The 15831-nt window shown below is 41.8% G+C and overlaps 2 protein-coding genes across 7 annotated transcripts in view; one reads left to right on the top strand and one right to left on the bottom strand.

The window, feature by feature from the left end:
- Window positions 1-7811, bottom strand: part of fam184aa (family with sequence similarity 184 member Aa) — a 69289-nt gene extending 61478 nt beyond the window's left edge. For all 6 annotated transcript variants that reach the window (XM_079581979.1, XM_079581981.1, XM_079581980.1 and 3 more), the window contains exon 1: window positions 7580-7811. In XM_079581979.1, the coding sequence (XP_079438105.1) occupies window positions 7580-7780 (201 nt within the window). In that variant the 5' untranslated portion in view covers window positions 7781-7811. The remainder of the gene's footprint in view (window positions 1-7579) is intronic.
- Window positions 7812-10649: 2838 nt separating this feature from the next.
- The window catches only part of LOC306982230 (voltage-gated delayed rectifier potassium channel KCNH8-like), a 44839-nt gene continuing 39657 nt past the window's right edge, over window positions 10650-15831 (top strand). Inside the window, exons 1-2 of the mRNA XM_079582093.1 lie at window positions 10650-10863; window positions 14977-15210. Coding sequence (XP_079438219.1) covers window positions 10788-10863; window positions 14977-15210 — 310 coding nt within the window. The 5' untranslated portion in view covers window positions 10650-10787. The remainder of the gene's footprint in view (window positions 10864-14976; window positions 15211-15831) is intronic.

Raw genomic sequence — 15831 nt, 5'->3', positions numbered from 1 at the left:
CTATATTTACTGATTAATTGTTTGTGTATTTCCTGTCTATTTTGCAAACCCTGAGTATTTATGAGAGCCGATGTAACAAGTTAGTTTCTCCATTGTGAGATCAATAAAGGGAGTTGTGTGGAGTTTGCATGTTCTCCCCGTGTCTGCATAGGTTTCCTCTGGGTACTTTGGTTTCTCCTGCCAATAAAAACATTCAGGCTGGGACAAAATATCGTATCGCAGTACTTTGTGCAACAATACCAAGCATCGATACATTTTCAAGTATCACAATACTTTCAATACTTGTGTTTGGCATTTTATCACACACTCCAGTAACAGTTACACGGCATATTGTTACATCTTGTGATAATGCACTTTTCAATCTTAACACTTCAATAAATGTCAAATGACCTTTGGTTTATAAACTTTGGACACAACACTTTTAAAGGTAAACGTATTACTTATCTTAATTACTTACTGTATCACAATACGTATCAGACGGGCCTGATTATCGTGATATCAGATCGTGACAAAAGTGGATCACCCCAGCCCTAATAAACACGTACAATAGGCGAATCCCCAGCCAGGTGACATTGACCATGAGCCTGGCTCCACATCTGGAGATGGGTCCCAGAGCGCTGCACTGCGGTCGCCCACTTCCCCTTACTGGTATCTATAACAGTTATTAATATAAGCTCATAATTTTAGAAACATATATAAATTAAGGCTACACTTCACACATAACCACAACATAGCATTAGTTCACAGTATTTGAGCAGAGAGTTGCACTCAATTTAAAGCAGAACTAAGTAACTCATACCCCTAGAGGCCGTAAGCGCCACTGCAGGTGTCGTAGCATGTTACGTTTTTTTACTCATTAATGTCCATGAGAGTAAATACTACGCTGACAAAGACAAAGGGAGAGAGGGATATTGTTCATCTAATTATGAAAAAATGATCTTTTGTATCACTCAAACTTGGCTGTAACTGTTTAAGTGGTGCTAGCCTTCAGGAGGAGGCAGTGAAAGTTGCAATTGTAGTTTTCTGGCCAGAGACACCAGGGGGGGATGAAAAACCCTCCAATCATCCCATTAACACTTAACACCCCCAGAGGAACTACGTCACATCTCCCAGACCTCGATACTATCACTGCTAACATTAATACAGCTTCTACTAACCCTGCTACTAGCCTCTCTACATTACTGTCTGAACGGTCTCCCAAATCCTGGCTCTCCATTCCTTGCATTACAAACAGCCGAGTCACACACTCCTCCCTACATTGTGGCCCATTGGGACTTTCTATTTTTTGCACAACAAGTAATTATCCAGCGGACTTATCGAGGACGGGCTGAGGAGGAGATGGCTCTCTCTGGACGCGCGATAATAATAGATCCACTTCCAAAACAAAAGGATTTCTCATCTGCTCTGCAAATAGAAATGTCCTACTTTCCACCTTACAAAAGCAATGCAGCATTTTACCAAACAATACGACTGTGAAAACCGAGTCAAACGGGGCACAACAACGTTCACCAATGATGAAGGGGGAAAGTTGCAGAAAGCCATAAGAATGGGATGGTTTTGCATGTTACTGGCGAGCCCCGAGGCGCGAGGACGCCTTCAAAAAACCTGCTTTCAAATATTTCAAAATGTGGAAGAGGGTAAAATGATGTCTACTGCGGGATAGAATAGACCAAAGAAAGCAGTCAAAAGTGCGGGAAATACTCTGGAAATGTTGAAAGGGGGGTTTGCAAATCGGTTTCAGCACCTGGGGTTTTCCAAATGCGTGACTTTTTACAGCAAAGTTAGCAGCAATCCACGGAGTAAAAGCAAGTCACGACCATAACAATCGGATAGTGGGTTCCTTCTGACTGCCACCAAAGCCGCTTCTTTTTTTTTTTCCTCCACGACTTTCTTCAATAATTCCCTGAGAATCTCTGCAACATCAAAAGGCCATTTGTTCTGACTGCTGCACAGGAGCAATTAACAGACTTTCTTGGATGTACTCGCACTGTTTACAATAGCAAAACGCTGTATTTATAAAGGCCAAAGTCTGCTGACATTAGCAAAAGAAAGGAGCAGCATTAGCATAATAGTATAACATGCAAAAATATAAAAGTCTTTTCATGTCTAAAGTGAACATCTTTTACTGCATGAATAAAAGCTATACGTGTAAAGGAAAGATTAAGCAAAAAGTGAAGAAAAGCAGCGGCATGGCGTTTTTGTGGAGCACAGTTTGTGCACAAAGGTGCTCATTTATAGAGATACGAGACACAAGTGCAGGCTGGAAAAAAGCATACAGCTGTGTGTGGGAATGTTGCACCTATAGGACCTTAAATCTGATATAGATAATGTATAAACAGAACCCATTTGTGTCCAGATCAGTTGAAAGATGGCAGAAATCCACATTTTATATCATATTGAGAATCCAACAAGAAGAAATGGGAGAGAGACAAAAAACTGTAAATCTTTCATTGAAAACAATTGACTGAAAGAGGTTGTTTTGCAGCTGTGTCATTTTTTGTCAGGTATTCACACTGTCATGACGTCCTAAAGGCAAAAGAACATTATAGTTTTGATTAAATAGATAAGATAAGCCTTTATTGATCTCACAATGGAGAAATTAACTTGTTTTATCAGAAGAAACACTCAGGGTGTGCAAAAGAGACAGGAAATAGATGTGTCTTATATACAATGAATTAAAAAACTTTAAAGGGGCTAGATGCAAGTTGGCCATTTTATACTCACTACTGCCGCCTCAGGTCATACGTGTAACTGCAGCTTCTATATTAAGCTCATGTATGACGGCAATTCAGTAACAACTTTTTGAGTGACAGTGCAGGATTTTGGAGGCAGTTGTGGTGAACAGGTCTGAGCTCATTCTACACATTAGGACAGGGCAGGAACATGCAGGGGGAGGAAAATACATAATTTTAACATTTTTTTTAACTTTGCATAGTCCCTTTAAGGAGCAAAAAAGCTTAAATAAGAGAAAATATGATTAGAACAGACTGTAAATTGTAGAATATCAAACTGTCAGCATTGGCAGTGCAGAGCTTACAGTCCTAGTGCAGGTGGTTGATAAAGTATCGCTGATACAGAGATTGTTGCACATAGTTTTGCACAGAAGTTATTGTACATGAGTTACTTCACAGTAGTGTTGTACAGTCTGTAGAAGACTGAAAGAGCTGCTCAGCTCCTCCACAGTCGGGTCAGAAAAAATGTCACCAGCACTGAGCCGCAAGAGCTGTGGGAACACATTTGGGTTGGGAGATGCCGAGGTACAAGACTGCCCCCCAAAATGTGCTTATTTAGTATTTATTAATAATACCTGTAATGCACAAACCATCCACCAGGGAATGTTGCATCACCCTAAGCACCCTGGGTTCCCACGGCCTTGCTGAGGATCTGATTTTGAGGAGCCGACTGCAGCCCAGTAACCATCAGACGGCATTAAATCAAACTGTTTTCACTTGTAACTTCTGTAACGTTGCTTCCACAATTACAAAAACACACGTTACAAGTTGTGTATGCTTTTGTATTTTTTGTTTTAGTTCTTGAGCAGATAATTTTACCGGATCCTGTGGCTAAACAACCAAACATGGCAGGTCTTTCTCTAATCTAAATGTTTGCCTTTTTAAACCAGTAAAAGCGCCTGCTACAAACCTTTAAAGTGCATTGCATTCACTACCTTTAAAACATTACACTAACAGGACGAAACAAACTCCCTTAACACAACCAGAAACATTCCTCCTTTGGAAACGTCGCAGATACTGACAGGTGCCCATCATCACTTCATATTTATTCCAATAAAAAAAGAACAGTGCTTTTGGAATCTGGCTGAAACCGATTTGAGCGGATAAGAGACACCTATTTTGTCTCCCTCTTTCAACACAAAACATTTCGCACTTCTTTAGTACCGACCTTGTTATTATGCAACCGCTTTACACAGAAAAACGCATCGCCATGTGCGACTACAGTACAGACAGACATTAGAGCAGGTGGCGATGCAAAGCCGCGCACGCTCATACTATAGCTCCTCCAAACATTAGTGCCACACTATCCACACTGCGCTGATTGCTATTCAAAGCCAGATGGCGTCGATCGGGGTCCTTGACGTGCACGCTTCAGGCTGTACAGGATGTTCAAATGCAATATTGCAGAAGTCGGAGTAGAAGTAGTGCTTTAAGTATCCCGCACCCTCATTGTAACTCACACTGGCATGTTTAAGCTGCTGGCAAATCCTGCGTTAGCCATTACATAACCGGCTCTCCCTTTCTTTGTGGTGTCGGGACTCTTTTATGGAGAGGAACAATGGCTAATACACTGAGTAATGTATCATAATTCATAAATTTAGCAGCGATTGCAAATGATAATGTCGTCTGCCTCGTGTCTGTTGTCGGCTTTTCTTCTACGACAGCCCAAACAAAAGGCAGCGAGCGAACAATGGTGTCTATGAGCATCAAAAATGAAACACTCTCCAAGTAGTTCAGCAGTTTGTTTTTTCAGCCTTTTCGCAAATGTTAGAGCTCCTCGACGTGTTATTATTAGTACTACAGTAGAACAAGTACAATTTAATGCTTTTTAATGCTCTGATACTCCCACAGTCACAGCAAATCTGTGCATATTGTAGTATTTCTTAAGATTTGCAGAGAAATGGGGGACATTTGGATCTTCAAAAGCAAACTGGACACAACAAGAAACTTATGAGCAAAATATTCTGGACGATTTCTGCCAAAACTGCAGCTGAGTTACAGACCAGAATGTATGTGTTTTAGACAAATGTATGCAGTTATCATTATATTGAGCAATTAAGATTTAGTGCCAGTTGCAATCAAATTTAATGACATTTTAGGGCTTCATTACTTTTAATGCCTCTCGGAAACCATGTATTATATCAGCTTTTGGATAGTTGCAAGTACAATACGAGCGATCGCTGTTATTGTTTACTTCCGCAATTTTCGCCGGATGTTTTGGTGAATGGTCAGCAACAGCAATGCCCTGTTTATGGACATTGTTTTTGCTGATTATAGGATTTGAATAAAATGTCTATCAAATATGAAAATGTAAAATGCCTACCACGGCCAACGGATGTGACGACATCGCGATCGCTCGTATGCGACTGAACGATAAGGACAACATTTCTTAACTCGATATTCATGCCAGATATCTTCTCGATATCGATACGATATATCTACGGGTTTGGTGAAAACCAAGCCTTTTCAGAAAAGCAAAAACATCGTAATACAAAAGAGTGCAGTTTGATTGATGAGAATCTATATCGTTTATGTCTTGAATGTTCCTCTTTCATTTCTCAGACAATTATTAGACAGTTATTTTCTTTTGCGTTTTGAGAGACTATATAGGAACAGGAAATTGATGTTTTTGGAATAGGGGGTGGGGTTAAATAAGTTAAACTTCTCCTCACTCCTGTTTGGACGTGTGCATTTATATATTTAGCTTTTCAAAGGGAACTGACAAGTTTGCTTTTGTATTTTTGATTTGTGACAGCCTTTATGTTTTTGTCATTTTGTAAAGGTGCGTTGTGTTGCTCACATGTTTTAAATAAAGAAGAAAGAAAGAAAGAAAGAAAGAAAGAAAGAAAGAAAGAAAGAAAGAAAGAAAGAAAGAAAGAAAGAAAGAAATGTCCACATCTCGATATTGCTACAATAACGATTTATCTTTCAGCCCTAAATGCAACACAATTTTGCTCTTTGTACATTTGTATCTGAATAATGAAATAAAGGTATTTCTATCTACTTGCTTACAGCTTGATAACCAATTAAATTTCATATATAGATAGATAGATAGATAGATAGATAGATAGATAGATAGATAGATAGATAGATAGATAGATAGATAGATAGATAGATAGATAGATAGATAGATAGATAGATAGATAGATAGATAGATAGATAGATAGATAGATAGATAAAGTCACTGTGCATTATAGTTTTATGCAGTGATTTTGTGATATATTGTTGTGTGGATTTCGCCAAACAATAATTTGACGATGTTTTGCACCGCTTCAATTCCAAGTATCTCCTCCGTTTTAGTCCTTAAGAGAAAATCGGTTCAGAACATCTGAAAACCTTCCATTTGAACCGTGCTCCGAGTGCAGAGTTGACGGTTTGTGTCTGTTATTCTGTGGCCAGACTGAACGCTCTTACTCAGCTCTCCGTCTGTTCCCCTCAAGTACAGTTTACTACGGCCCACACAGAGCAGAGGAGAGGGCTCTACAAATGACTGCTCTTTTTGTCTTTCGAGTATTTCACCAGAATGAGTCGTGGCTCAGTTCCTCCAGTCCCAGCTTCGGCGCATAGACCTAGATCTGGTTTGCTCCTATTCAAGGCCTTGTTTTGTAGTTTTGCACATTTGCTTAGTCGTCTTCTTTTGTCGTAGTTTTTAATTACAGCCGGTTTGGATCTGGTTCAGACCCGGTTTAAAGCAGCTTTGCCCAGATATGAAAACGATGATGTTTGAGTTAAGAAGATTACGAATGCAGAAGACATCGATGAGTGAAGTTTCATCTTCTGTTAAGACATTTCGGTGTGAAGAGTCGCTTATCAATCTCATAAATTGATTTTTTTCTATGAAATTCTATCAGCTTCTCCTCTTGTAGGGCTGCAACGAACGATTATTTTGTAATGATTAATCTATCGACCATTTTTACGATTAATCGCTTAGTCGCTTGGCTATGAATGGTGTAGGAAAATTAAATTTTTTCCATTTTTTTATCACATAAAGCTAAAGTGGATCCGCTTGAGGACGTGTTGATGGAGTAAACGTAAAGTTAATGTTTGTTGGAGGCTCTTGGTGCTAATTCTGCTTCTGATCGGATGAGACACAAACAGATAACGAATTACGATTTTGAAAACGATTAATCGATTACTAAAATAGTTGTCAACTATTTCCATAATCGATTAGTCGTCGATTAATCGATTAGTTGTTTCAGCCCTATCCTCTTGTGTTATTGAGTAGCATCGCAGGTCTTAAAATATCACTTCACAAATACAATACAAGTCAAACCACAGGGTTGTTTGTGCTATAATGACAGGAAACACTATAAATGTCAATCAATCCAGTCCACATTGAGGAAAGACTTCAATATAAACTAACACAAGAATACTTTTGCAGAGCAGGTTTTACACATGATGAGACCCCATAGTGACGGGCCATTGGTTGTTGTTTACAAAGACGTACAGTCCGACAAATAATCGCAGTCTTCGCCATCTGCTGCTCTCGGTTGGATTGTGCAGCCCTGCACTGTCAATGTCATGAATGAATTAACGTGCACAATCGCGCGCTACTATCGCTGCGCACCTGTTCGCGCTCGGTGCCTCTTTTATTCCTCATTTTCACCTTTTCTCTCGTGTTGTCTTTGCACACTGCACGTCCCCCCCATCCGCTTCCAATCTGCCACGGGATTATCCAGTGCTGCTGCTGCCCCCCCTCCCACCATCACACAGCAAACTGAGCAAAGCCTTTTCTCCCTACAAATCTCCCTACCACCACTACTACAACAACAACTGCCCCGTCCGTGCGTTTCTCCACACCTGCCCCGCACCATGTGACCCTCCTCCACCCCCCCTTCTCTCTTTACCTTGGTCAGTTGCGCGATCTTCTTGCTCATTTTCAGATGCAGGTCTTGGGTATATTCCAGCGCCAAGCCCCCGTCGTAAAACATGCTCGGGGAGGTTGGAGACTGGATGTACTTGCTCGTCGATGTGGAGGTGCTGCTGCTGCCGCTGCTGCCGCCGCCGCTGCTGCTGTACGGAGGTTGCCATCCCGCCCCCGTCGCCATTTTTCGCGCACACCCCCCTCCTTTAAAACCAAAACAATGTATTTGTCAGGAGATGCCTTTTACGCGCCAAAGCCATCCATCGTGGCGTCGTCCCCAGCGTTTGGTTCAGCGAGAGGGAGATGCGGAGCGCGACTGGGGGCACGAGAGGGAGCGTGCGTCAGTGAGTCGTAAACGGGAGCGCGCACCCCAATGAGATGAGAGAGAGAGAGAGAGAGAGAGGGAGGGAGGGGGGAGAAAGGGTGAGAGAAAGAGGAGAGACAGAGAGAAGAGGGGCGAGAGAGGGAGGAGAGAAAGAGAGGAGAGAGAAAGGGAGAGGGGAAAGAGAGAGGAGAGAAAGGATGGCAGAGAGAGAGGAGAGAAGAGAGAAAGGGAGAGAGAGAGAGGAGAGAAAGGGTCAGAGAGGGAGAGAGAGAGGAGAGAGAAAGGGAGAGGGGAAAGAGAAAGGAGAGGAGGGGAGAGAAAGGGAGAGGGGAAAGAGAAAGGAGAGGAGGGGAGAGAAAGGATGGCAGAGAGAGAGGAGAGAGAGAAAGAGGAGAGAGAGAGAGGGGGAAAGAGAAAGGGGAAAGACAAAGGAGAGAAGGGGAGAGAAAGGATGGCAGAGAGAGAGGAGAGAAAGAGGAGAGAGAAAGGGAGAGGGGAGAGAGAATGAGAGAGAGAGAGAGAGAGAGAGAGAGGGAGGGAGAGAGCGAGCGAGCGAGAGAGAGAGAAAATGATGGATAGAGAGAAGAGGGGCGGGAACGCGCGCCAGATGCTCATCCAGTTTGGTGTAGCGCGAGAGTTGCCAGGTCAGAGCCACCGTTGCGAGAGAAAATACGCGCGTAATAGCCGTGGGAAATCGATGAGACAGGCAGCCGCGGCGGGGATGGCATTCGGCAGCAGGAGGCGCGATTTCAAGGCAATGTTTGGGTCTACAGAAGATGATGATGAATAACAATAATGTGGGGAAATGTGTTCATCTACGGTCCAGACCCACACCTCCCGCTACAAGAACAGTTTCCCCCCCTCCGCCATCAGACTCATGAACGAAAACAAGACCCAATAACTCTCTGCAGACTCATGAACGTAATAACCCATTTGCACTGCTCTGTTGCACTATGTGGTCCACACGAGCTGCTGCAAACACTTATTACACCTGCACATCTGTGAACACACACACTGTTACTGTGACATAGAACAATAGCGGTCTATGCATTCCCTTAGAGTCTTCTTATAGTTTCACGTTGCACAGTTGTTGCATCTCTTGAAAACGAGAAACAATATGTCCATTTCAAAGGATAAATAAGTCAAACATTAGCCAGTTCAACATTTTTAACATAATACTGTATATTCCAGGCAATAGGTAGCGTTCACGTGACATCACAACATTCTAAAGAGCCTATAGTTTAACATTGAGGTGGAGGTCAACTGACGGTAACTATGGTAACTGCAGTAACTGACAAAATGCATATTTTTATGTCTTTGTTTTTTGGCTCATATCTCAGTCGTAACTGGAGGAATCTGCATGAAACAAAAACTGTCACAAAGTTCATTGTCTCCTCTGTCGGCTCATATGAACTAATGTCCAATTATTATTTCTGAAAAATGTCAAAAAGTGGTGACAATATGCGAAAACATGACCATGATATTGTCCAATAGAAAGGACTTTCAGACATAACAATAATCTCACAGGTTTGTGAATCCAGTCACGATCAAATACTGAAGAGGAAACACATTTGTCAATTTTCGTCTTGGAGATTTCTTCCAAAAACTGCATTTTTCCCATCGAGTTGTATTGGCCCTGCCCTCCATCTGACATTATGACATCATCACATTCTAAATCGTGAACGCCACCTATTCTTTAACAAGGCTTAGTCAATGCCAACCACCAATTTTACCACGATGGAAAAAAAACCAAAAATTGATACTTCTTTTCAAAGGAGTCTGAATATCTCTGCGCTTTTTATTCAACCAAATAGATCCTACATGTCGCCTAGTATGTGTCACATCTCCCCCTACGCACATTTTGATCAATCTTTGACGTGTTGTGTGCCTGTGCAGCGCGTTTGATTGATATTTTTGATTGATAACTGCATTGCGCAGTGTCCCGGCACCTTTGAGAGGAGCCGTTTCATTGATCGCCACAGGTGGAACATCAAGCCCTCGTTTGTGAAAAAGCTCAGGGCTGTGTGTTTGCACGCTGCGCGGACGACGGCGCTCAAGATCAATAGTATTACCTCATCTTTTTGTGGGCATTCATAAATAACCAATGGGCTTGTGGTTGTAAGGAGTCAGAGTGTCCACAGGATGGCGCCATTCATCAACATTACTCTCGTGTGCTGGTCACGCCGCTTAAAGTCTCGGACGTACAGTGTAGTAACATTAGGTCTGTCCACGTTTATCTTTGCCATGTGATTCTTTCAGAAATAACTGTCTAGATCCGAGGAAAGGATTTCACAACATGCATTTCTTTCATTATATATAAAAGGATCTAAAAGGAAATTCTCGTGTTTTGGCCATACATGAAAAGAGCGTAAATCTCGACTTTTAAGCCTATTTTTTAATGATTACCTTTAATGTTCCTTATTCTTTATCACCCCTGAGTTTAGCCCTGGTTTAACTTATCTACAAGTCTCCAACGGCGCGAGGAGGGAGGGTTTGAAGAGAGAGAGAAAGAGAGAGAGAGTTCGTGCGTAAAAGCGTAAAAGCGTAAAAGCTCTCCATCCTCTGCATCCTCTCCTCTCCTTCCTCGCGCTTACACCCTCGCTGCCCGGGACACCCCTCGCATCCCATCCCTCTTCTTCTACTACTTCTTCCTCTTGTTTTTCTTCTCGCGTGCCCTTGCCCTCGTGCAGCCGTGGAGTCGCGCGTGTCTCGCCTCGGCGCCCTCCTGCAGGGTCTGGGGGGCTCCGCTCAGGGCAGCAGCAGCGGCGGCAGCACGTCCCGTTTCCTCCCGGGATTCGTCACGACCACGGCGGAGAACAATGGCTCGGAGCGCCCCCGGGAGAGGCGAGGGTCGACCCGGACTCGGATGCCCGTCATGCGGGGACTCATCGCGCCGCAGAACACCTTCCTGGACACCATCGCCACGCGCTTCGACGGGACCCGTGAGTAGAGATGCCCAAACTCAGCACCGTGTTTCCCATCACAGTTGTCAGTTCACCTCATTTAAAAAACATGCCTCTTTTGTCCAAACTTTGAATCATTTTGCACACATGATGCTGCTCTGACTAACTGCACGTTTTTGACCCGAGAGTGCAGTGCTTTGTGAATCAAGAAAACATTGTGCACATAGGAGAGACCAATGGAGAACAATATATAATCGAGGAGACTAAGTGACAATTTCTTGTTGCATGATCATGACTTGAACGTGAACTGACTATAGAGTGAAAAAGAGATGTAGGACTTCAAGGATGGTGCAGGCTCACAATAGAAACATGTGTAAAAGATGGTTCAATATCTATAAACCATAAACAGGTCCAGGACAGATCAAACTCAAAATAATCAAGTTTACAAGCAGAAAAAGCCAAAAGAGAGTGATACAGTGACACACAGACAATACTACAAGCCCATTAAGGTGATACGAAAGTAGAAAATATGTTGATTTGATTCTTTTCTTCATAAAATCACAAAAAATTAAAGCAATTGAAATTTGGAACTTGACGTAATGCATTTAAACCTGATTTGGCGACCTGTGGTCGAAGCGACATCACCATGGAGACGAGCCGGAGATGTCCCGCTCCCAGTAAAGACACACTGTTTCACCAACAAACACCCTTAATGCTCATATTTTATTCAATGGGTGAAGAGTGACGCAGCGTGACTTTGCAGCGTCCAAATGAACTATAGATATAGAGATATAATAATTACAATCACCCGGCTTCCCATTACTGCGATAATCTGGAGTTCCTGTCAGTCTCTCTGCAGATTCCCAGCTCTCAATTAGCAGAGGGAGGATATGCAAATGCTGCCTATGAATATATTATAAGCCCTTCGCCAAAGCTCACACCAGTGTCCATTGAAATAAACGCGGACGGAGATATCTGGGGCAGTGTGAATGGGTATAATGAACGGCCGCGCATGTTTTCAAGTAATCCTGGTTTAGCTCTTTGCTTCATACGGGTTTAAAGTGAGTTGTGTCTCCTGCAAACATCACAATCACCTGGCTCCACGGGGTCCTGTTAGTTCGGCCTTTCAAAATCTGACCAAGCCTGTAGTTTAAGACCTGTTCGTAACGTCGGAGCTCGAACTGTTCAAAGACTCCCGAGATTCAGAACCACCTGCCTTCACCTGCTTTAAATGCTATTTTTACTGCTCTCTGTTGTGCCTGTTTGAGGCTCCAGTCCAGACAACACAAGGGAGATCTGGACGAACTTTAAAGCATTTTTGGTTCAAAGAGCCGCCATTTTTGATGCTATTTTGATTATCCCTAAAGCAGCCTCATCACTGCCTGAACTCATCATTATTTTTTTTGACTAATAATGTGCTATTTGATGTTTTAAAGTTCCAATAAGTTGTACAACATTGTAAATGCAGCCTCATGTGTAGTATAGTGTGACTGATATCGATGCAGTGGGAAATTTAAAGTTAGATAAAGATCAGAATTGAAGTGTTTTCTTTGCTTTTTTTTGGACTAAAATCACACAAACAGATAGGAGTAGGTCAGAAAATATTCTAATCCAGAAAGTTGGGACATAATATTGTATATTTTGCAACAAATGCAACAAAGCAGTCATTTCTCAGAACGTGGAAACATTAGATTAAGCAGAGGAATGGATGACCGACCGTCTAACTAATGTGCAAAGACACAGTACCTAAAGCAGGGTTTTACTATCATTTTGAATACCCAAATACAATATTTTAACTCCACAAACACATAACAAAACGGCATATATTTCACAGAGGAAAGAGAATTGGACAAAGCGGGAAACTTTAGAGCTTTGTCAATGTCAATTTCAGCCAAAACTGCAGCTGAATATGTTTTAGCCCACAGTATTTTCCATGAACTTATTCAGTAAAAATTGTTGAGTAATATTATCATTTTCCGAGAAATTCAGATTTAATGCCAGTTTGAATCCAATTTAATGCATAATGACATTGAATGCTTATTGTGGAAACCTTGTACATGAGCATGGGCTGTAATCTAAAGTGAGACGCTCTATACACTTTTTACACCTTGTTCACCTTGTTACTCTTCGTACACCGCTGTTAAACCTTGCTCTTTAATGTGCAAACCTGTACTTACATGTACTTACCTGTACCCACACATGGAACTCGCCGGGAATAATCTTAAGTGTTACTATTGTATTTTTACTGTGTTTTATGTGTAGAAAACTCCTTCGCCTTCAGTAGTGATTCAGAGTATACCAGAGCAGGTCGATGGGGAGGTGAGGTGGGGTGTCACTGATGGGTTTTCCGCCCTGTTGGTCCGGATCTTGTGGCGTCTTCAGTCCGAGCGGCGCGGCGTCTGTGAAGTGTGTCCTGGCCTGTCTTATCCCTCCAATACTAACGGCTCCTGTGGTCACCTCACATGGCTCACACACGGGACTAGGGCAGAGGAGAGAAAACAAATCAATGATGGCAGCAAATTGCAGCCCTAAAAATCCCAAGTTTAGTGCAATAGTTGGAAGGGTTCAGCCGATTTCAATTGTAATAGACAAGAAAAATACAGAACAGGACAAGAGTAACAGCAACAGTTTCCTCCGAGTGCTCTGGTTTTCCCCAACTCCAAAAATATACAAAATAGCTAAACCACAGATGGGTCCGAACTCCTGAACAATAGTATTTCTATTTTATATGAACAGTAATGGGTGAAGAAGTAAGGAATAGAGACATGTACTCTGAGCAGTTGTAGTAGTAACTCTCCCCAAGGGCTGCTCCAGGAGTGAGCTGAATGACTTGCTCTGGCTTTACCGAACAGGATCGAGCCGCTATAACAACGACAAACACAAGAAAGAGCAATGCCTGAAATTTTAATTATGTTTTCACTGACATTTCTACAAAATGGATGACAGCTGCAGCGTGTTGTAGATTTTAGGCCTGAAGGCATGGCTTTGAAATACAAAATCAGCACCGCACAATGAATCATGTTCTGTCAGACACAACAGATAATGTTAAATGCTTTGCACAAAACGCCCCTTAGCAATTAGCCTTTATTGTGGCAAATGGTGCAAACTAAACAGTAAAAAAAAGCATTGTTTTGTAAAGAGGAGTCTAATTTGTTTTCATAATCTTAATAGTTATGTATAAGTTGCCTTTACATCATATAGCCTGTAATTTTCAGGCTGTTTAATCATTATATCCAAGCTAAAATGTTTACTTTATCACATAATCAACCTTAACCCATCTCTGTAATAAACCAATCACAAGTTCGTGTGGTGATCACGTGACCCTGGTTTACTTTCCCCGATAGCATCAACTTTTACTCTTCTCATCTTTGATTTTATTGCTTATGTATGTGTGTCGTGGCCAGTGTTTACCAACGGGGTATAAGTTTGGTTTTATTTCCCGAAAGACTGTAAAAATGTATGTTAAAATATAGCCACAACAATTAATGTAACGTTAGCTACATTTGCTAATCGAGTTGTTAGCTGCTAACGCTAAGCTAATCTTTGCTAATCGGTAAACTAGCTATGGTTGACGATTATGCAAGTAAAAATATGTGCTTGTAAGTGAAAATATATTAACCAATGTCAAATTTGATGAAATATTTTAGCAGGACAAGTAATGTGAAGATGAAAAGGTAAGTTTACCTGTAGATGCTAATACCTTCTGCTCTTTTCAATCTCGTCAGTGTAGAACCACAAGGGGTCGCTGTGTTTGTTTGTTTTTTGACGTGATAAATACCAACATAATCTAGTTTGATTGGTCTATTTTTGCTGTCAGTGCCTCCCATGTCAATTGCTCTTGGATTTCTGGCATCAAAGCCAAAAAGCAAGTGATTGAATATCTATTTTTAAGTTTTTATGAGTTAACTGTCAAACTGTATTTTGACAAAAGCTAGCACTGTCTTTGATGTAGGACTCTCTGCTGGACTTTGCTTTTCGATTTCTGTCTTGACCAATCTTTATCACTCTAATAACCCTGCACTAGACCTAAATAAGGACTATTTGCAGGTCTTAGAATAAGACACAGACAAGAAAAGGAAACTGAACTACACTTAAGCAAGTTTGAACCAAAAATAACTTAATGCCTTTTCGTGTCTTTCCTTCCCTCTCCAGACAGCAACTTTGTGCTGGGGAACGCGCAGGTTCCGTCGCTGTACCCCATCGTCTACTGCTCGGACGGGTTCTGTGAGCTGACGGGTTTCGCTCGGGGAGAGTTGATGCAGAAACGCTGCATGTGCCACTTTCTCTACGGCAGCGAGACCAACGAGAGTCAGACAGCGCAGATGCAAAAGGCGCTGGACGAACGGAAAGAGTTCAAGACGGAGATTATACTCTACAAAAAGAGCGGTGAGACTTTTGTGTGTTTTTTGAATGTGTGTGTGTGTTTCCTGTTCAATGACAGAAAGTAGAAAGAACATAAATTTGAACAGAAAGCCAAAAAATTATGAGCAATACTATAATTTTTCATTTCTTTTTCCAGAGACGCACTTCTTTATCATTAATTCTACACTGTCTTGTTTCCGTAGGTGTGTACGAAAGCAGGTGTAATTGACAATGGGTAAACTCCTTGATAGGCTTTGTCACATAATACAGGGGATTTACCGGTTGACTTCACATTGACAACAGCTCTCAAAAGATGCTGATAGCGTTAATCTCCTCTAACTGGCAGTGTAGAGTTTTTTTGTTATTACTTTAATTTTATTATAGAAATCTGCTATTTTAGGAGCACTTTTGTAGACAAACATTAGCTAAAAACTGTTTACAAAGTCTAAAAATAGTCTAGGCTGACCGTTGAAAGGACTGGGTTAGTCGACGGTATTTTAAAATATTTGGTACGATGATAAAATATATCCCTGGACGAACATAATAACTCCATACAGCCAAATTGCCCATCCCTATACTCACGGTTTATGTGGTATATCAATAGAAATGTAGGATCCCTGTAGATTTGAATACTCACCCCACTCC

The sequence above is a fragment of the Gobius niger genome (assembly GCF_951799975.1).
Source record: "Gobius niger genome assembly, chromosome: 23".
Taxonomy (NCBI): Eukaryota; Metazoa; Chordata; class Actinopteri; order Gobiiformes; family Gobiidae; genus Gobius; species Gobius niger.
Note: the sequence above shows the minus strand (reverse complement) of the source record. Positions and strands in the feature narration are given on the sequence as shown.